This window comes from Sorex fumeus, unplaced genomic scaffold (assembly GCF_029834395.1).
Source record: "Sorex fumeus unplaced genomic scaffold, SorFum_2.1 ptg000097l, whole genome shotgun sequence".
NCBI classification, from domain to species: Eukaryota; Metazoa; Chordata; class Mammalia; order Eulipotyphla; family Soricidae; genus Sorex; species Sorex fumeus.
This window is the reverse complement of record NW_026606154.1, coordinates 845,541-867,151: the sequence shown is the minus strand read 5'-3', so window position 1 is coordinate 867,151 and position 21,611 is coordinate 845,541. Positions and strand designations below refer to the sequence as shown.

Genomic DNA, 21,611 nt, shown 5'->3' with positions numbered 1-21,611 from the left:
GTTCGTTCAGCCATGCAAGTTTGACTGGACCCCACATGTATGGGCTAGTCTTATCAAAAGAATGAGCCAGACTTTAAAAGAATCCAGATTTGGGGACAGAAAGGTCTTTAATGCCAAAAGGAAAAAATATATATATAACCTATCTTCAGACCTGCTGTGTCTTCAATCAGGTGACCGGTGCCTGACTGCCAGGGAGGGAGAGTGTGTAGATTAATAGATACTTTTGAACCTATCTACAAGGCTATTGTGGGGACGAATGAAAACTCGTTGTGAAAATCAGCGTTGTGATCTATCTTTGTCTTATGTGTGTTACTGGTAAGATCAAACGGACAGACTGCAGGATCTCATGGATCATGTTGCAGGAAAATGAACACTGGAATCTTATAGTTCAGACCCAAACCCTATCCCAGCCTTTGGCTGTCTGTCTCAGGTCCCAGACCAGGAAGCAGGATGGCCTTGGAGCAGCTACAGCATCAGGACAGCCATACCGAGTCCCTTAGGCCCTGGGTTGACTGGACTCTGCCACCGCATATGACAGATCCTTGCTTTGGGATCAAGGACTGATGAAAAATACGCAACCCACCAGGTTGATCTTGCATTTGTAGGCCTCTGTTGTGCTAATGTACTCCAGTATCTCAGAAAACTGCTAGTTTGTGTACCTATGTTTTTCCCACGCCCCGGCGTTCCTGTTGATAACCTTCCCTGAGCTTCCTGCTCCTTTCATTCTCCTGGGATCATGAGCCCAGGATGGGAAGGTGGAAGGTGCTTAGCATCACAGAGGTGTTGGAAAGTACCACAGGGGCTCTATTACAGGGAGAATCTAGCAAACAGGGACACAGCCTGGCCATGGATGGCAGGGCGCGTGACAAGTGATCACTTTAGTGTACCAGGAGTCCTCAGCAAGCAGTGGCACTCATTCAGGTGAGGTTGTGGTCAAGTGTCCATCAGTGGCCAAACCAGCTCAGCTCTTTCCTGTTCTGCAGGTTAAGTGGCTCACAACCACTCAAGGAATTGAGAAGGCCTGAGGCAGTGCTTCCTCACATCAGGGAGGTGTCCAGGGAAGTGGACGGCAGAGGAATGGTCCCCCAGAGTTCAGATCCACCAGAAGCATTTCTTCTTCACCTTTTTGGTTTTCCGCCTCATGTCCTGTTTCTCAGGGATCGGAGGTTCTGCTGGGGACTTTGGTGGGGGAGACATCTCCTCAGCTGGCTCTACTTCCTCCAGATTCTGTAGAACCTCATGGAACCTGCCTTCCTGTTGTCGAAAATCATATTCTACACTGAAACACAGAGGAAAGAAGAAAAATAAATTCAAATTAATGCATACTGGTTTGCACTTCCGATATCCAACTGACATGAAAGGGGGGCTTTGAGATCGTGTCCAGCTGCTTATGTGCCTTTGGGCAACCGTGTGTATTGGGAAAATGGTACCACTTCTCTGAACCCAATTTTTCATACCAGAGTATGGAAAAATTGATATCAGTAATCTTTCCACTTGAGTACACTTATCCTTATTAAGCGTAAATGGGACTGAATTTTGGCTCCTGATAACAGATGCTCGGTATATATTGTCCCAGTTTCTTTCTAACTGTTATTATCACCCCTAATTTTTAAAATTGCCATTATACCGAAAACTTCCTCATTGCAAAATCTTCAGATAATACAAGGGGATATACAATAAAACTGGGAACTGTTTCCTCATCTGTGAAATGTAGATAATAATAGCACTTACCTCAAAGCCTTTCTTCGAAATGAGTATGTGTCAAGTGAGAGAATAGAGATGAACTCCTCGGAGTGGTGCCTGGATGTCCTTACTGCTCCACATGGGTTAGCTCCTCTTGCTCTTACTGTCGTTAGTGTTATCTTAACAGTGTGTCTTGGGGAACTTTATATTCTTCAATACAGATGGATTTATATGCTCCCCTTTGCCATTTCCTAACCTTCCCCCCTCACTCTTTTTTTTTCTAAAAAAAACTTAATTTGTTTGTATTCGGAGTCATCGGTGTACAGATTTCATTGCATGGTAACCTTCAGTCTGTCAGGGACCAGGGCTCCAGGTTCCCAGAGGTTGTGCAAAGTGCAGGGAACTCAAAACTCTGGCCTGTGGATGGAGGGGGCCCATACTCCATGACCACTGAGAGATTGTCCACCTGGAAAGCAAGAATGACTACTGCAGACCTCTAGGTGCGCGAGGCCTTCCTCTGTCCTCAGCTGTCCACTTTGCTCCTCAGAAGGTTTCTTTATAAAGGAGTTTCCAGTGCAGGGATTCTTACAAGATGGTTCTTAAGATTTTAGCTCATGTGTCACCCAGTGTCATATTCGAACTCTTGGAAGGTCTAAAGGTGGGGAGTCAGCATTGGAGTGTGGCAAGTGGCAGAAACATAGATTCATGAAGACAGGGCATCCCCATGTATAACAAGGGAGAAAAGAGAGTTTCCTAGGGAAGATCAAAGATCCCATATTGGTCTGTAATGTGGCATGACTGGCCAAAGACTTTCTGTCCAGGGCTGCAAAAGTGCTGTCTTTAAGGGATACGTGTCCTTATCTGCTATCCCCATGACACCTTCCAGAGAGCCACGAACAAAGTTAACATTGCTGCAAAGAGAAATTCTGATTGCCACTCATGAATAATGAAGCCCCCAGACAGCACCTTGTCACTGGTGCTTCTGGGAGAGAAAAGGTAGGGCCAAAGCATCGGAGAGCCAGGGAGCCTGTTCATAGCCCAGCCAACCCCAAGCAGGCACTGGTGCTTGGGCACCTTGGGAAAGAATGTCTGGTCGTTTATGTTCTATACCTGGGTAAGTTCCCAGATCAGATCCCCATTATTCTGCATGTTGATGTGGCATACCTGGTAATGCTCAGGGGCTACTCTGGCATGATTCTCAGGGTGTTGTTCTTGGCAGTGTTTGGGGAACCACACAGTGCCATAGACAGAACCCAGGCGTCCTGCATGGAATGCATGTGCTTCAAACTTTCGATCCGTCTCTCTGGTCCCCTTTGACTTTCTGTTGACCCCCAATCCCTTCTATAAGGACACACGTCTGATCTTAGTAATGAGGAAACACAGACTGTGTTTTTTTTTTTCAGAACAAAGTTCCATGTATGTTTAAATGTGAGACCTTGGGGAAGTCATTTCTCATCTTCAACTCAAGGGATCTCTCAAGTTTTAACACTTACAGTGTAGGATAAAGCACTGTGTGCTCAGATGGTCAGTGAGCATCTTCCTTGTGTTTTATGCTAGGTACAGAGAGAGCTAGGTACAGAGAGAGCAGTAGGCTGACACAGAAAGACAGATGTCCTGGCCTCCTAGCATACTGTTCCCATGACTCTGTGTTCCCAGTAGGTGCAAGCTAACATCAAGAGTCATTAGGGACCATTTATCCCAGGGTCTGCCTGACTGAAACACCCTTAACTCACTCATTAAGACTCCCACCTCCAGGATGCACTGCCTGGCTGGGCATCCCTGTTTACCTCTGGGCATGGGGTGGGTGTCTGTCGGCCATCAGCTGCCATATGCCACCATCAGCTTATCTATCATACTTTTCAGTATGTTAGTATGAATTCATTCCTATTTTGGACAAACTTGCAGGCTATCGAATGTAGCCTGCCCACAGGACAGAGTCTGGCAAACTCCCCGTGGCGTACCAAATATGCCAAATACCAGTAATAATGATGGGTCTCATTCTCCTAAAGAGCCTTGAATATAATCTCAGGGCTAGGATGAAAGAGACGTTACTGGGGCCTGCTCGAGGCAATCGACGAATAACAGGATGATGAATGAATGAATGAATGAATGAAGTATGAATTCAGCTCTAGTTCATAGATAGGGAACATACATATTCACAGTTCTAGCTTCTGAAATAGTTCTTCTCTCTCCCTTCCCCCACTGCAGTAAAGTGACCTTCATACTAGAACACCAGATGTGCCAAAGTGGGTGACCAGCCCTCCTCATTCTAGGAGCTTTCTATGCTATCTGGTATATCCACAGAATCATCCTACCCTCCATTCTTTCATCAACTATTCATTCTGTGCTGACCCGATATAATTCTGTGTTGAAGAAATACAACAGTAAACTAGAAATATATCCCAGCTGTAAGAGATATTAACTATAAGAATGTCAAGCAACGATTGAACTCATATGTGCTTTCAAAATGCACTTTTCATTTGCCTCAACTTTACAACTCCTCATCCATACACCTCTACCAAATCTATAACCTCTACCAAATCAAATGAACACCCCCCCACACACATACACTCATACAGACACTCTCACGCACACGCACGCAAGCATGTGTGCGTACACAAACCAACTCTTTTCCCTCTTATCTATGACATCCCTGAATTAATCCATGCAACATAAAAAGCAAACCACTTAAGTTTGTAGTGGCTCACAGTGAAGTTCCAAAAACAATTAGAAAAAAATCTGCTCTGAATGTGTATGCAATTGGCAGGCCAGGAAAGGGAGAGCCAGGAGGCAGAATGTAAACGGTTGTTTCTTCATTGCAATTTGAGTCGCAGCCCGGTGTAGAGGATAGAGCAAGACTGAGTGGAATTCTCTTAGGTTTGAACGGAGACCCTCCTGCTTCCGGACTGGCGACCGTGGCAAGAGGCTTCTCTTTCTAAGACTCGCTGAAAGTAGCGCTTATAAAGATGGGTAGGTATGCAGATGGGACACAATAGCAGGGAAAATGTCCTCCTGTCGGACCTTGTCTCTATTCATTCCACTCTTAACTAATTCTTTTGTTTTCCTATCTTCGAGACCAAATGCGGCGTTCATACCTTCAGCTCTTGGATAATTGTATACCTTGCCAGCAGCATCACTCTTCACTCCTCCCCTCTATGTACATTCAGGAAAGAATACTCTCTTTATGTTTCTATGGAAACACTGCAGGCTTCCATTATAATCACTGGGACTTAGCTCCCCACACCCGTCTTGCAACTGCTTCCACCGGTCTTGACAATTTAAAGGGGATTGAAAGTGACTTTCTTTTCAGGGCCAGGCAAATAGCAGAGTATGGAGAAGCATGTGTGCTTTGGAAAGAAAATGATTAATGTTTTTGAGGCCAGAGCAATTTATTAACATAAAGGAAAATAGTCACTTTTCTTATTATTCATCTGTTTGGCAAAGTACTTTGGAGTTTGGAGGGGAAGAGAGAAGAGAGTCAATTTTGCTTTGAAGGCAGCTGCTTCTTAAGTGGTGGTGGGGGAGAGTAGCCTCTCCTGTCTGTTTTCCATCTGGAGGCCTGGCAGAGGAGGTACCCCTCAGCTTCCTTTTCAGCCAGCCCATGCCACATTCTGGAGCCTCTGGGAAAGGGCGAAAGTTGCCAAGGAGGAGAGATGTCGAGGAAACCTCAGCAGAGGCTTGTTATAGATGCCTCTGGGGGATGCCTCTACCTCGGTACTGGTTTTAAGTAGAACAACAATCCTGTTCCACCTTCTTCCCTTCCCTGCCCAGCCTTCCCCCTGTCCTAACCCTATTCCAGAGGCACTCCGTCTTTCTCACAAGACCCAAAGAAGGAAGAGGAGTGCTGTGTGCTTAGTCTATGTGCAACTCTGCTTTATGTGGGGGCAAACGCTGAACAGAAAATTGCTGAATGCAGGAGTCAGAGCTCAAGATTGGGTAGTCTGGGGCATCCAAGGTCTGTCCTCTGAGGATGCTGCTAATACCTGGCCCCTGTCGAGGGCCACTGAGCTTCCTGTCTGGTGCCAGAGAGCCCTTCACATCCGTATGCTCAGGGTGTCTGAGTGTGGTGCCACATCGCATTAGAGAGTGAGCTATGTGTAAACCAAGAAGGCAAGTGGGCCTTGCGGTCCCCTCTGGAAGCACCTCGCTAATCTCGCTGACAGATCAGTGCCCCAGCTATCATGTTCAGTGAAACGGGAAGGATGTTTTTCTGGGTAATTGGAAGCAGCACGGAGCCTAAGTCATGGCTCGTCTAGAAGAAGAAATAGCGAGAAGCAAAGAGGAGATAAATTCATAGGCAAACAGCAGAGCCAAGGTCTAGGCGTGGGGTCCTAGTGGACAGACCGAAGCTGACTCGGGGAGCCGGCAGGACTGCAAGTTGAGAGAGAAACAGAGAGACCTTCCTCCTCGGGAGCCCCATCAGATGGGCAGACACTTTGGCTCTGCGTTTCCCTTTTGCCCTCCCGATAGATAGCGGCAAGAGGGGAAGCTTGTTATCTCCATTTACTAGACAAGCAAACAGGGGAAGGGAAATCCAACCGAGTGGTGATCGGAATGAAAACCTGCCTTTCCAGAGCTGCCTCCTTTGTCTTTCCTCCAGAGGAACCAGTGTTTCCGTCCAGGAACTGGCTATTCCTGGGGCCGTATTCGAGAAAGAAAGAAACGACAAGAGAGACCTAGTTCCAAAGAGGTTAGGATACACGGTGGTTTAAATGTGCAGTTAGGAGAACAGTAAGAGAAAGGCGTTGCATTTGGGTTTGGCCCACCCCTGCCTCTGCGTTCAAGATTCACTCCTGGGGGTCCTCAGGATGGGAGTCAGGGATTGAGCCTGGGCAGCTGCCAACAGGGCAAGCCCCTTCCCACTGTTGCTCCGTGGCCTTCTTTGGTGGGTGAAAAACTCTTATTTTATGGACACTATCCTGGCTGTTTGCTCATTTTCCTGTGTCTCGTGTAATTCTCATAACCCCATGAGATAGATTGCAATATTTTTATTTAAAAAATGAGGAAACTGAGGCAAGGGGACATTCTTTGTTGAGAGCTCATGCAGGTCATGCAACAGAGCCAGGGGTTGAACCTAGATGCTCTAAGAGCCCGGGCACTCAAGCACGATGTCTAAACTGGTATCTTCCCGGGTCCCTGCTTGCCACCGGTGTGGGAGTGACCATGGCCTGTGCAACCAGCCCCAACCCAGCTAACCACCCCAGCCTGCAATAATAGTACTTGGAGGTTGCAGGGAGCTCTGCTGGGGAGGCTGTGTCCCTAGAGAATATGGGCACTCGCTTAGAGGCAGGTTTCTCAAAGTAGCATCTGGCCTGGTACACCAAACCTGAGTGTGGTACAGGCTGCAGGGTCTGCAGTGGGCATCCTGAACTCCCGTCCCCTCCCAGCAGCGGGTCTGGCTGCTTCAGAAACAGGTGACACACTGTTGATGAAACTGCATCCCCCGAGCACAAAGGCTGAGAAGTAATGGTCCACACCACCTCCCTGAAGCTCTCCTCTCTCCCGCTCCACTACTGCTAAATCTTTTAATGCTAAATGTTTTAGCATTTCTGTGCCACAGAACCAAGGGCACCATGTATTTACCAGCCACCTGCCACTTCCTTTTTAAAAAGGAGTTAGCTATAAAGGTCAATGGAATCAGCAAGGGCAGTTTGGTTCCCGTCCACATGGATCAATCATGCCGTGCTGGCTAGTGTCTTTAGGGACAAGTCTGTCCAATAAATTGTGTGTTTTCCCCTCAGCCTGGAAGGGAATTAATTTCTCAAACTTTCTCTTTATCAGTTGGCTCTTCATGGAGGATAATTTTGAGCTTCATAATTTGCAGCCACTTCAAGTTAGTTGGTGGGTGCTCCCCTTTTCCCTGGGCATCTCTGCAGAGGGGCCCGAGAATCACAGGATTCTCTTCATGGGTGCTTAACTCAAGCAGGCTCTACAAGTAGCAGTTGCAGTATTACTTGCAACTGGGAATAAAATCTGAGTTCTGGGTTTTGTGGTTCTGTCACAAACTTAGATAGGGAGGGGTCAGAGCAATAGTATAGCAGGTAGGGCATTTGCCTTGCATGCAGCCAACCCGGGTTCAATCCCCGGCATGCCATATGGTTCCCTGAGCACCACCCGGAGTAATTCCTGAGTGCAGAGCCAGGAGTAACCCCTGAGCATCACCAGGTATGACCAAAAAAAAGTGGGTGGGTGAAGGACTTAGATAGAATTTTTTTCCAGAGAACTTGGCACATGTATTCAATCAAATCATCAATATGATTGAAAGGGAGAAAGGGGAAGGACAGGAAAAAATCCCAACCGTAGAGCCAGTTGAAGTCCTAGCTCTGACAGATCTTAAACAAGTCACCTACACTCTCCACGCCTCCATTTCATTTCCTCATCTGTCGGAGGGGAATAATAACCAGATCCACACTTTTTGGCTGTTGGGAGCCTTGAAATGGGATGATGCATGCGCTGTGTTTAGCAGAATGCCTGGCATTGTGCCTGGCATGATAAATGGTGAGGCTTGTTGCATTAGCTTGACAGAGAACTGAAGATTGGGTCACTCCGGCCAGCTGTGGCTTCTGTGCTAGCAGTTTGTTATTCCTGTGAACTCCCACTTGCTTGGTTTTATATTTATATCATGTTTCAGAGCCTCTTTAACTATTAATGCATTAAAATGGGTTTTATTTTATTGCCGATAAATTGCAGATATTGTAAATCCCGCTTCTCTCCTCTTACACTCTAGAGAGAAGAAAGGGATAAAGCTACCTAAGGAAAACAGGGACCAGAGACAACTGTCTTGGGTATCAGCCCCTTGGGACCCAGACAAGTTTTCACCTAACTTCAAATGCATGCCTCGTTCCTAAAGAGACAGCCAGGGCTGTGCTTTGGGGTTGCTTGGAAAAGGCTGTCAGGTGCTGCCACGGCACTGATGTTCCCAGCATTTGAAGTGAGGGTGGCGCAGTCCACACTGCAATGGGACGACAGCGGCCGACACACCTGTGATGACTAGAAAGATCATAGATCCCGTGTGCTCTGTCATTATTTTTCACCGCAAGCCTCACTGCTGGCCGGAGAGTTCTGTGGCTGTGAGCCGGAGCTCTTACAGCTCACCTGGCTGCACGCTGGGAGCGCATCAAAGGCAGACGGAAGGAAAACACTGAATAATTTAAGTGGAAAGTTGGTTGCTAAGCCCAACAGGCCTGCAAATGTATTGCATTTCCAGTGAAATGCCCTTTTATCTGGCTAGGTAATAGCTCTAAGTGGTAAGCATGGCTGAGGTCCAGGGGCCAGAAAACTCAAGTATGGAAGGAAACTCAAGGAAGAAGCCCACTGCTGCCAACCCTGTGAGCTCAGGTCCCTCCTGGCATTCTCAGAATCCTCTTTCCTGGGTCGACTGAAGCCCTGGCTTCTCTCTTGCAGGGCATCCCTGCTGTAACGCTTTGGTATGTGTCCCGAGGAGCAAATTGGGATAAGTTCTGAATATCACAACAGAGCAGCCCCAGACATCAGAGTGCAGACTGTCACGTACAGCCTGCAATCTCCACTCGAACATCCACACCCTCTGTTCTGCCTGCTTCAGACGTCCTAACAGTGGAGAGTCAGTAGTGATGCAAGAGCAGCACGCAGACCGTGGAACTTGAGGGCAAGAGCAGATGGTGTTGGACGTCTTGACGCTCAACCTGGAGCATCTTCCGTGGTTTGGTAGCCCCACGGGTGTCCAGCCCTCTCTGCAGCAGTGGGCACCTGCCCTCCAGAGGTCTCTGGTGCAGCCTTGGCTTGTGCACCCTGCCCTGGGGAGCAGGACTGGCCTTTAACTGGTCTTTACCATCCAGAACGGAGACAGAACTGTCAGCCAGGACTTTACTCATCTCCCTTGAGGCCTGGGATACTGGGGGTGTGGGAGGCAGAAGGGCCTATGGATGGATTCTCTAGTTGACACTTATGGCAGCCTGGGCTTCAGGTGGAACTCAGACTCACTTTTCCCTTTCCAGTGGTGAGAGATCCACTCCCTCCCTAAGCAGGCTCCCTTCTCTCCCCCTCTGTTCTCCCTCCACTCTCCCCAGTACTCCTGCGTTACACCTCATGTGGCCGTCTCATCCTGTAATCGAGGCCGAGCAGAAGGGGACCTCTCTTTTCCAACAATGTACTGAAAACAAAAGCAAGTTTCTGGATGATTTCATTAATGACAAGTTTTCTATTCATGGAACATATGGGCTGGTGGTCACAAAAGCTTTTTAGTAAAAACAGATGCCACCTCCTCTTTTCAATATTAAATTTTAAAATTAGGACTCGAAACAAATGACTCCAGGGGCTGGGGAGATAATACAACAGGCAAGGCACTTGCCTTGCACACGGCTAACCCAGGTCGACCCCTAGCATCCCATATTGTCCCCTGAGCACCTCCAGGAATAATTCCTGGGTGCAGAGCCAGGAGTAACCCTGAGCATCGCCAGGTGTCACCCAAAGAGCCAAAAAAAGCCAAAGAAAATTAAAAATAAACAAAACATTGGGACTCTAAATTAAATGATCTAGAAGTTTCCTAGCACTGATGTGTGTTGGATGTAATCCTGGTTGATGACAGACCCATGTCCTTACATTCACCTGACAGGGTGCTGGGTAGCCCTGATCTATACCTGCAGACAGTGCTCTGGGTAGCCCTGGTCTATGCTGGCCCAACTCATATGTCTCCGTATTTTGGCTCATTCTCAGTCTTCATACAGTCATGTTACTATCTCCCTAGGGACCTGATCTAAGTGTTTCTCAAGACTCGTTGCTACAATGCTAGGTTCCCATTCTCCACTCTCCTGGTAGAGATTTGGGGAATGACATCCAGTGAGCCGAACTCACAGATATCCCAGAGATGGACACAGCAGGTGCACATGGTAATTTGTAGTATATGGTAATGTGTTCATCACGATCACGGTCATCCTGTTGTTCGTCGATTACCTCGAGCAGGCACCAGTAACGTCTCCTTCATCCTAGCCCTGAGATTCTAAAAAGTGCCACATTCAAGGCTCTTTCAGGGTTAGGAGAATGAGACCCATCATTGTTACTGGTATTTGGCATATTGGGCACACCACGGGGAGTTTGCCAGACTCTGCCGTGTGGGCAGGTTACACTCAGTAGCCTGCCAGGTTGTCTAAAGCAAGAATGAGATAATAAGATGTCAGGCAGCCGCATTTGCATTTGCAGCCATGCGCTTCCGGGAGCTGGGTTTTATAGTCTCTGGGTCTTGGCTGTTGATGGAATTACACAGCGCTAGGGGGGCAGTTGGTGGGTGTGACCCCCGCCTACTGGAAGATGGAGGATCTGGGTAGAGGATGCTCAGCCCTGATCTGAGCAGGCTTGGAGATCTCAGCCCTGGGACCCGTATGCCTTTGTTCCTCTTCCGGTACCTTCATGCGTGTGGAGAGTGGTCTCAGCATGGTTGTGGCTGGTTCTGGAGGTCTTCGGCTGCTGGGGCTCTGGTCAGGGCGGGGAGGGAAACTCAACCCACCCCCCTCGAAGGGGCCCCAGTGAGGACAGCCAGGCTCGGGGGCAGGAGACTCTGCGCTGTTCTCTTCCGGGGGCTGGGTTTTATATGTTTTTATATGTTTTAATGTGTTCACAAGGCACAGAACTGAGATACAGTTCACTAACATCCCGCTGAGCAAGCTGGTCTCCAATGGTAGTGTGCCATGGGATCTCACCAGCAGTTAGATAGAACTGAGTCTTCATCTTGCCATTACTAAGCACTCATACCAACATTGTTATTCACGAGCCCCTTTCTTAGCCTCGGGAATGTAATTTGAATATGTTCATAGACTGGGTTCTTTGAGCCTTAGCTGCCTATCTGTAAGTTGGAAGTACTTTCATCTGTCTTTCTTGGTTGTGAGGATTCTATGTGGAAGCAAGATCCTTTAAGAACCCAATGGATATGTGGTAAATGGTGCCTCTTCTTTCTTTCCCCCAATTTTAACCTCAACTTGCATTCCTGCCCTTGCCTAGATATCACTTGTGAAACTCCTTCAGGAAAGTCACATAGATGTGAGTAGTTTATCAATAATGAGGGTTTTATCTGGGCATATTAGTTTTACCAGCGGCGCTAAAACAAATCCCACAACTTTAATAGTTTATACGAACACTAATGTTCTGGCATTCAGAAGTCTCCCGAAGGATAAATCAGGGTGCCAGCAGTGGTGGGCTTCTTCTTGCAGCTCTATTATTTTTCACTTCTTTTAGAGGCTGCCTGTATGCCTTGGCCTGTGGCTGCAGCGTGTCTCTGCCTGTTGTTACAGGTCTTCCTCTGACTCTCTGCCTTTTCTCCCACTCTCTTTCTCTTCCAAGAATCTTAATAACACTGGGCATACTGGGAAATTCAGGACACTCATCCTCCCCTCACGATCTTTTGTTACATCTGTAAAGTTCCTTTTGTAATATATGGTAATGAGCTCATAAGGTACAGAAATGAACATTTGGACATCTACTGGGACCATAATCCTGCTACCATAAAATCATAAAACTGGATTTTGATGTTTCACCAAGAGAACCTGCAGATCTAATGTCCTAAATCTCTCTTCCAAAGAGATCATTAGGCAGTTCAAATGCCATAGAAGGGAGACGATTTAGCCGGGAGGAAGATTGTGGTTTTCCACAAATCAAACTTCACCTTTTCTTACAGTAGATGCAGAAGTATTAGGTAATAATGTTGGATGACCATGAAGAACAAGGATCTCAATGTCCTGTGAAATTGCAACAAGCTTTCTGAGTCATCACAGGAAGATTTGATTAGGTTCCATCTCATTGAGACTATGTAGTGTTCCAGGTATTCGAAACTGACAGTCCATGAACTGCATTCAGTCTCTGATTCAGTTCAACAAGATCTACCGAAAGCCAGCTGGAGAGAAACTCTCCTACCCTACTTGACATATCGAGGTCCTCTCTTTCCCTACCCAAGCGTGCAGGGGAGAGCAAATGATGCCAATGACTTTACTTTGGGACCATCTAAATAGATGTCTCAAGTTCACCACTGCTTTTCATTTCTCCCCCAGTCCACATAAGCATCCTCATCTCTGACAGGAATCTACTGAGCACCAGCTGCGTATGTGTCACTGAGATATATTGCTTGTTTGCTGGGGGGAAAAAAACTGAGAAACTGCATTACCATGATGGGGGATAAGTGGCAAATATTGCGGGAGTCCTAGGAGAGGAGTGTAAGGTCGATGAAAGAAACTGGCGTTTAAGCTGCAAGAGTAAGACGTGTCTAGACAGAGCAGGGCAGAGAAGGCAATCTAGTCACCGAGGGAACGTTAGCGAGTGCCCCGAGGCATGATACAGCACCAGGTGTCCGAAGACAGCTGGGAGACATAGGAGACACACAGGCTTGAAGGTCAGTGTCATTTTCAGAAGGACTTGAAATAGTCCAAGGAAATGGCAAAAACCAGGGCAGGACTGTGTAGGAGATGAGGGAAGCAGGTAGACTCTCTTTGTCACATAATTTGGCAGTCTGTGTGCTTTACTTTTCTTGGGACAGGGCAAAGGGGAATCTGTGGCAAAAAGTCTTAAGTTCAAATGACAGATGGTGAGGGCTTTTATTGGCTAAACAGACGGGATGGAGTTCAGGGGCGGGATTCATTGGATACAAGTGGTGGCCAACTTGATGTGTGTTGTGAAGGGGAGCGAAGGGAGCTACAGTTTTTGTATGAAGACTTCTTTAATAGCATGGGAGGAGAGGAAATATGTGAAAAGGGCTTTGTGGAGAAATGAGGAGTGGGTTTTGGTAGGTGGTAAATTTGAGCGAGCATAATGATAATATCTGCAGTAAGTTTAAAAAACACACATATAGACATAGATGTAGATTAGAGAGGTGTTTCACGCTTGGACATGTTTTACCCTGAGCAGAGGGAATTTTCATGAGTAGCCCTGAATTATTTGCATGTTTACATGCTTATATATATGCATATATAATATATGCATATATATTATATATGTATAATATCTGTTCTTTTATATCTATGCAGATACAATACTTCGAAAGAGAGATGCCATAAAACAGTAAGGAAGGTTAGGTGGAATTCCCGAGACAGACTTAAAATCCTGAGTGTATTTGAATCCAGAAAGTGGGAGGCTGCGTGGGATTGGGAGAGTACTCGGACAGAGCCCCAGGACAGACAGTAGCTCTTCCTTTCTCTCTCCAGTGCCTTTCAACCTTCACAGCCAACCTCCTCCTTCACTCATTGAAAAAGGAAGTTTGTACCTCTCACCTGCACAGCAAACCTGGCAAACTACCCATGATGTATTCGATATGCCAAACACAGTAACAAGTCTCACAATGTTACTGGGCCTGCTCAAGCAAATCGATGAACAGCGGGAGGACAGTGACAGTGACAGTGAGCAGTATGCTTGGATGATAGAAAAAAAAATTTTTTTTATCCTTAAAAACTTAAAAACTCCCTTAAAAAGTCTTTCCTGTTAAAACATTGGAGGCATCTTACAACTTAAGCAAAGCAGATTTTCCCTGGGAACTGTGTTCAGAAAGTCAGTGCAGGAGTGGTGTGGTCAGTGTCCTCCACAAAGCTGCTGCAGTTATTTTTAGAGAACGCGCAGGTGAAGTTTAGGAGACAGCTGAGGTGGGGGGTGGGGTGGGACAGAAAGAAGGAAGGGGTGTCCTTGAGCTGAAGACACCGTCACAGTTTTTGTGAGATCTCCCACTTATTGCACAATTACTTAAACTCTTTTCTGCTAAATTAATTCACTTTTATGCAAAAAAACTGTTTATACCTGACAGGCAGTATCACTTTTGAAAATGAAGACCTGTGTCACTATGGTGACTGTTTGTGGGGATGAATTTTACAAACGAAAGGTTTCAATACAAAGCTCAGTGGCTGAGGTTATGCTTTGCAAACAGGAGACCCAGGGTTCAGACCCAGAAGGCGCCGCCTGGTCTTCAAAGCACAACCAGGAGTGATTCCATAGCATAGAGCCAGGAGTAAACTCCGGCATCTCTCTCTCTCTCTCTTTCTCTCTCTCTCTCTCTCTCTCTCTCTCTCTCTCTGGGTATGGTCTGAAAAACCAAATCAAACCAATTAAATCGATCGAAATCTTAGCTACATAGTGTTATATGCATATGGCTATGCACAGGAGATCTGCTATCTTCATTTTTGTTTTGGGAGCCACACCGGGCAATGCTTAAGGGTTACTCCTGGCTCTACACTCAGGAATCACTCCTGGCAGTGATCAGAGGTACCAGGTACAGAACCGGGGTGGGCTGTGTGCATGGCAAGCACCTGTGTTATCTCTCTCTGTGCTATCTCTCTACCCCCAAAATCTGCTGGTTTTTGACCAAAAGTGTGATTTAAGTGACCACATGAAAGATTTTTCAACTATTTTAGCACCAAACTCAGATTTTTCCCTTGTAGATAATCAGAAGGATTGAAATAAATTTGGAAAGAGAGTGACTTTGTCATCAAGCAGTTCGATGTTATATAATCTCGGGTATCACTGGTGGCATTCAACCAACACTTTAAGTACCCTGTTCTAGAACGAATGCTAAGGAGAGGTAAGGAGGGTGATTTGAAACCAAAGCAGACTGGAACCATCCTGGGTCAGAGAGCGAATGGCCCACTCCCTGCCCTTGGAACTTACTGCAACACACACTCGAAGGAAACTTTTCTCCCTGATGGATGGTACAGAGTCTATAGCACTGTGGGTGGTGTTGGCGCCCTGCTTCTTGGTGAGATGAAATCTCCAAAGTGATCCAGGGTAAGAGAAGGTCAAGAAGGCACATGGTCAGATGAGGAAGAGAGTGAGTTGAACAGGACTGTGTACCACACGGCTTGATGGAAGCAGGAAGGGTCACCGTCACCTTCCGCTGATGAGGCCACCGTATAGAAAACCAAATGTGCTGCTAACTAAGCAGTGGCATTTCTAAAGAACAGCCATCAGGCACAGTGACACGCACTGGGCCCATCCATCTTCCGGGAAAGAGGTTGCTGCCCGACAAGGCCAGATGATGTGGGCTTCATATCACTTATTCAGGAGTTTGTAAGATCTGACTTCCCGGCACCCAAGACGGGGGTTTGAAGTTACTTGAAATGATGAAAAAATAAGAAAAGACAACTCTCATCTTCCCACTGATACTATGATGGGGATGTTGTTCTGATCTTTTTGCTTTCATCAAATTAATTGCCCATCTCTTTGCAGTGGCTTAGAAAAAGGATGTAGCTACTGTCTGGGAGCGCAGCCTGGCTTTGAATGGTAATGAGGGATGAGGGCACACATGGCTGTTCTTGAAGGCTGGGAAGGAGGCGGCAAGAGGGTTGCTAGCGCGTCAAGGGTGTGACTTCATTTCAAATATTTGCTTGGGCTGTTGGAGGTATGTACCAGAAAAATGCAAACATTGTCAATCTTGTTGGAAGGTCATAGTGTAGCCAAACATTGCTACTTCTAATTTCATTTGGAACATCAGAGTGTCAGAATTGAAAAGGGACCACAGGGAACATCTAATTAAAGGCCCTCATTTTTCAAATGAGGAAATTCAGAGGCCATGGAGCTCGCTCACAGTAGAAGTGGGAAGCAACCACTTGTCCTTTTCACTTACATAGGCCAAATAAAAAGCCTTCTTAAAGGTAATAGGAAATACATCATCTGGTGGCCGGAGAAAGAGAGTCTGTCTAGTTTAAATGGAGGTTAGTTAAAAATAATTCTTGTTTATGATGAATAGTGTTTTTGTCCTCCCTAGCTGTCTAGACATTTAATAATTCTCGTTCTCCTGGTGATTAGGAAATTTGCTTAAGGTAGGAGAAGTAGGAAAGGGAGGCGGGAACGAAGGCAGGTGATACGCAGGTTATGCTCAGCGCTACCAGGCTTTTCCAGGGCTCCATTTTTAAAAGGTTCTTTTCTACCAGTGGCCTGAAGCTCCTGTTTTTCAGAGGAAGTGTGGCTGGTAGGTATTCACAGTTTAATGACAAAATGCCAGAGGCTGTGCATAGGTGAGTGTGTGTGTGGAAAGGGGGGGGGGGGATTTGGAAGCACACCCCCCTCCCCGCTCCTCCCCAGTCCCTTGTCTGTCAGACAGTCCTGCTGGGAAGAATGAGAAATTTCACCAAGACCGCACCAGCAACCCAACTGAGGCTTCTATTTTCTCAGGCCCTCGGCTGCCTTTCTCATTCGAGAGAGAAAACTGATACAGAAAGCAAAGCCATACACTTTTTTGTCAAACAAAATTAGCTGCCATCAGCTGAAATGACAGCTTTTCCACAGTGCCACCGACAGAGCACTCCCCGCTCAGGCAGCATTGATCTCTGCAGTAATCATAGTAATAATAAGGCCTTCGATCCAGGCTGTGGTTTGCAGTTCAGAAAGGTTTCCACGTGTGTTATCGCATTTGCTCCTTCAGGCAAGGGACCATAGTTCCCATCCCACAGAGGAAGAAACTGAGTCCCAGACAAATTGGCAGACGGCACCTGGGGGAGGGGGGAATCTGGTGCTACATTTGGTGCTCTTTGGTTTCTTCTCTCATGTTACTTAAAAATTCTCTTAAAGGTAGCAACCTTACCTACTGCTGGAAGGAAATGTATTTAGAAAGTGAACCCAAAGTATGGAGCACTGTTCCTGATGTTTGCAAATGCCTGGCATGTGAGAGCTGCCATTCAGGAATATTATTCCAGAAAGGGGGATTCACCAAGATCACAGGACTGGGGATCAGAAACTTCTCTCTTGGAGTCTGGAATCTGGCCCTTTCTGCTCTTTGAACATGCTTTGTACAGAAGGGCCAAATGACTTACCTCTCCTCAGAACAGCAACACCCACAAGGTGTAACTGTGAAATGAGATGCACATGTGCATGCAGAATGTAGTATGGTACCCACACTTAGTGCTCAGTAAAGCTTAGGGATGATCGTTACCTCACAAGGCCTTGTTCATAATCCCCACTGCCAAGGAACAAAACAGTGTCTGCCTGGGAACCAGATGTTAACCCCCAGAATTAAACGTCCCGTCTTTTTAGTCTCAGGTATTCGTAGACCTCCTGTCTCTGCCCCTCTTCCCTTCCCCTTCTGCATCTAAGGGGGATTCGCAGTATATTATTGGAGCCCACAGTATCTTAGCTCAACAGAGCTGACCTCGTTGTGGCCAGGTACCTGTATATGATGCACGCTGTGTTCTGGCATGTTCTGCAGTTGTTCAGATCTTGGCCGGTTCGATAAAAGTTGCGTCTGCAAGATAGAGCATTTTTTTTCTGACTAAATCTATGGACGAGCGCCAGGTGAGATGCACACATCCTAGCAACTCGTGTCTAGAATACAGCACACACACACCCGCTTCCCTTGTCATCAGTAGCCAGGTGGTACTGCTCTTAAAAGTCATGCTATACGAGGTTTTTCTTTCTATGCCGACAACAGTCTTATGAAATGAGTCCGTTGTTCTTCCCCCCTTGTGTTAGATCAGGAAAACGGAGGAACTCTGAATGAATGGAAGGGGGATTCAAATCTAGACCCCTGAGGGAAGTGCTTGTCTCTCCCTAGCATCAGTGCTTCTCTCTGATAAAGCAGTGCTGATTCTGAGTCATAACAGCAAAGACCAGTTAATTACCTCTTGTTCAAGGGACAAGCATTCCACACCCCAATAAGCAATGGCCTTCCCTCCCGACTGGGGATGAGTCAGCCAGACACTTTGGGCCTCTCTTTTCATTCCGAATTGTGATTTCAGTCCCCACCTAATTGGTCAGTGATAAACTGACCCAGGCCATCAAATTGATCATCAAGATCAAGGTCGACTGCAAACCCTGTGGCCGTCTCAAGCGAGTCCTTTGTGATGAGCACACGAGCAGTTACGGTATCGTGCGTGTGTGGCAAGTTGCAGTGAGGATGGGCAGCTCCACACTCCTATCACTGCCCACCCCCACCTTAGTAATAATATTTTCACCCTGTGGCATCATTGTCCCCTCTTCTCCAGTCTCTAACTCTCTGGAAATAATAAATAGCCATGGACATGTGACAGAACCTGGAATTATATGAAAACATAGTCTGAACAAAGAAGGGCCAATGACTGTGAGTTGGGGACATACCATAGCTTTAAATATTTTAGAGACATTTGACTTAGGAAAGCTCTGTCTCTCTGTCTCTGTTTCTGTCTCTGTCTCTCTGTCTCTGTGTCTCTGTCTCTGTCTCTCTCTTTCTCTTCCCCCCTTCCTGTTTCTCCCTCCCCATGCATTCCTCTTCCCCACCCTCTCCCTTGCTCTCCAACCACCTAGCCACTAACCCCATAGTTTTAAAAATATGCATATATTTTTAAATCACCTTACCCTTCCGTGAGAGCTCGGGCTTTCTCTAAGTCTTGAATTACATTCAAGAGGACTTTAATCTTCTCCTGGTTTGAGTGCAGAGACTCCTCCACGGACTGCAGCCTGCCCTGGAGGTGGCACAGCTCCCCCTGTGCCGGGTGGGTCTGGTGAGCCCCGTCAGCGTCCCTGCTGCTCTGCCCGGTGTCTCTCCTTGGCAGAGAGGACGAAAGGTGATCGCCTCCGAGGCAGCTCTGCGTCTCCGGAGGGCTGCCTGGCGGGGGTGCGCCCTGGACGGTCTGTTCCTGACACACAGTGGCAGGTTTCGATGCACTGGGAGGCCGGGGGGACTGCCGGTCCGGGTGACCGTCGCTGGCTGGCCAACAGTCTGAAGCCCCTCCTGGGTTGGCGGGCGGGCCGTGGGAGTCCAGCATGGAGGTGCTGTGCGTTTGCAGAGGGGAGGGGACACACGTTTCCTTGGACCGGGATGCCGAGGGGCCAAAGTCTTGGTCATCCGGGTTTTCTTTGGGCAAAAGCAACTCGGGTTTTAGTTTCCCCGTGCCTGGAATGTGGTTGGCACCGCTGGTGGCATTGGAGCAGGAGGGGGATGGTTCTGACTCTTGTGGTGGCATTCTTCTCCGGTCCCCTGGGCACGTGTCAGCCGAAGGCGGTGTGGAGTGGCTTCTCTCCGCTGACCTTTCCGGCCTGAAAGCGGATGCTCTCGCTGCCCAGCTCGGACTCTGGTAAATGTCATCGGGGACCTGAATGGCAGCCGTTGATTTTTCCGAGGCGCTCCACATCCCGGCGTCCAAGCAGAGGCTGACGGGGCCGTTGCTTTGCACCTTGGGCACCCTTGGGAGGGCAGGGTGGGACACCTTGACCCTCTGAGGCCCGTCCTCCAAATGCTGAGCCAGGCGTAGGTAAGCCAGGTCGGAGGACACCATGTCCTGCTCAGAGAGGTTGCCGTTGAGCTGGGTGGCACTTTGGGAGGCCGTGGGCATTTCCACCAAGGACTTGCTGGCCGTGAGTCTCTTCCTCCTGAAGACTGGGAAGTGTTTCCTGAGACTGGGGGAGGTCTGGATAGCCATGTTCCTCAAGCCCCCCGCCTTCTGGGACCGGGGGAAGGAGAGCGAGTAGGGGGGCAGGTGGTGGTGCCGGGCTGCTTGAGTCTTGCCCATCACAGTGGGGTCTTGGGGCGTGGGGGCGGCGACCTCAGCGAGGCCAGGCGGGGTCTTGGTGGCCCCATCCTCCTGGAACCTCACCTGCTGGGACTTGGTCCTGCGGTGGTGGGGCGGCTGCACCGGCTCCACCGACTCCAGGCTGTTCCGCTTCAGGAGCACAGGTCGCACTTTCACATGCGTCTGGGCCATGGAGGCTCACTGGGAAGGGCTGGCTCCACGCGCTGCACCGGGGCACATGTCCTTAGGTCTTTGGAGCAGCGTCCGACGCTGGGCGGTGCCAGGCCGGGTGGAGAACTCCGCTCCTCGGAGAAGGGCAAGTTCCGTCTGCCATTCCCAGCCCCTGGCTTCCTCCGGGGGGCCTGGCGTAGTGCGACTCCTTTATTTAAAATATGATTTCCACGACAAACGATAATCACCGCTTAGATAAACAGTGAGTCGGGCTAATATTAAACATCCGATCTATCGAGAGGGCTGGTGGGGTGTTTATGAAGGGAAGCCAGCAGGCAGTTCTGTTCCTGGAAGGAATGTGCTGTTGTGAACAGGGAGACAACAAAGCTACCATTTAGGGGCTTGCATCAGACTTCCGATGTGTGAATTCCAGAAGAATCCTGCTATGCGTGGGACCCGCGGCTTCCTTTCCTGGGGCACCCGTTTCCAGTGTAAAACCGCAGGAGACTCAAACACATCTCCTCTCTGCAGCGCTGGAAGCAGGCGGAGGAATAAGTGACCTGGGGGTTGCTTCAGTGATGAGACGTGACATTCCCGAGGGAAGGTCCCACAGTCAGGTCGATCTCAAATGTTTCCTTTGGGGCCATCGTTTTCTTTCATGCTGGTCTCTGTCTCTTCAGCAGGGGACACTTTTCTTCCTAAATAGTCTCACAAAACCCAGTGGGCTGTGACTGGGACGGGATGGAGGTGTTCGTGAGAACGCAGAGGACGGTGTCCCTGCTGATGTTCACCTGTGGGCAGAGTGTGCCCTGGCTGCAGTGTCAGGTAACCTGAGCCAAAACTGGTGTCCACTGGATCTCGTGAGCTGGGCCGAGGCCTGGTAGCTGTGGTGAGCAGACGCAGGGAGGCTGCAAGAAGGCAAAGGGAGCTGTGGTGACTGAGGACGCTCTGCCCCAGGGGGGCCCGGGCATGTTTCTGAATCCCTCCCTCCCACAAAGTGCTCTTGGGTAGGTCCAGGAAGAAGGCGCCCACACTGGAACCCCCAGTTGCCAACCACCATGTGGCTGCAGGGCTCAGGGTAAACGGTGTATCTATTCTCCTGGTCATTTTCTCCTTCCACCCGCCAGCGTCACTGACCCACTTCTGTCCTTCCACGAGGGCCCAGCGGACACCCCACCTCCTTCAGGGAGCCTTCCCAGAGACTGGCCTTATTACACATGGCCAATGTTAGACCATATTAATCAAGACCCAGTCTTGCCTTCTCATCTCCTCTTTCAACACAGATTGTGACTCCCATTGTGTAATCACCATGGACACATCTGTTCAGTTGTGTGTCCC

General features: G+C 48.3%; 2 protein-coding genes across 2 annotated transcripts in view; one reads left to right on the top strand and one right to left on the bottom strand.

Annotated features, from left to right (window-relative positions):
* Positions 1–21,611, top strand: part of DOCK2 (dedicator of cytokinesis 2) — a 394,798-nt gene that overhangs the window by 213,995 nt on the left and 159,192 nt on the right. The window lies entirely within an intron of this gene.
* Positions 726–20,315, bottom strand: INSYN2B (inhibitory synaptic factor family member 2B). Its single transcript, XM_056133088.1, has 3 exons — positions 18,949–20,315; positions 17,786–17,860; positions 726–1,279 (listed from the first exon to the last, which is right to left on the bottom strand). Exons 1-3 carry the CDS (start codon positions 20,292–20,294, stop codon positions 1,093–1,095), a joined length of 1,608 nt encoding a protein of 535 aa, XP_055989063.1. The 5' UTR covers positions 20,295–20,315; the 3' UTR covers positions 726–1,092.

Coding starts and splice junctions, on each gene's coding strand:
- INSYN2B (XM_056133088.1), bottom strand. CDS start 20,294: ATGGCCCAGACGCATGTGAAAGTGCGACCTGTGCTCCTGAAGCGGAAC. Junction 17,861..18,948: donor GCCCGAGCTCTCACGGAAGG/GTAAGGTGATTT, acceptor TCTATCTTGCAG/ACGCAACTTTTATCGAACCG. Junction 1,280..17,785: donor ACAGCGTGCATCATATACAG/GTACCTGGCCAC, acceptor TCTGTGTTTCAG/TGTAGAATATGATTTTCGAC.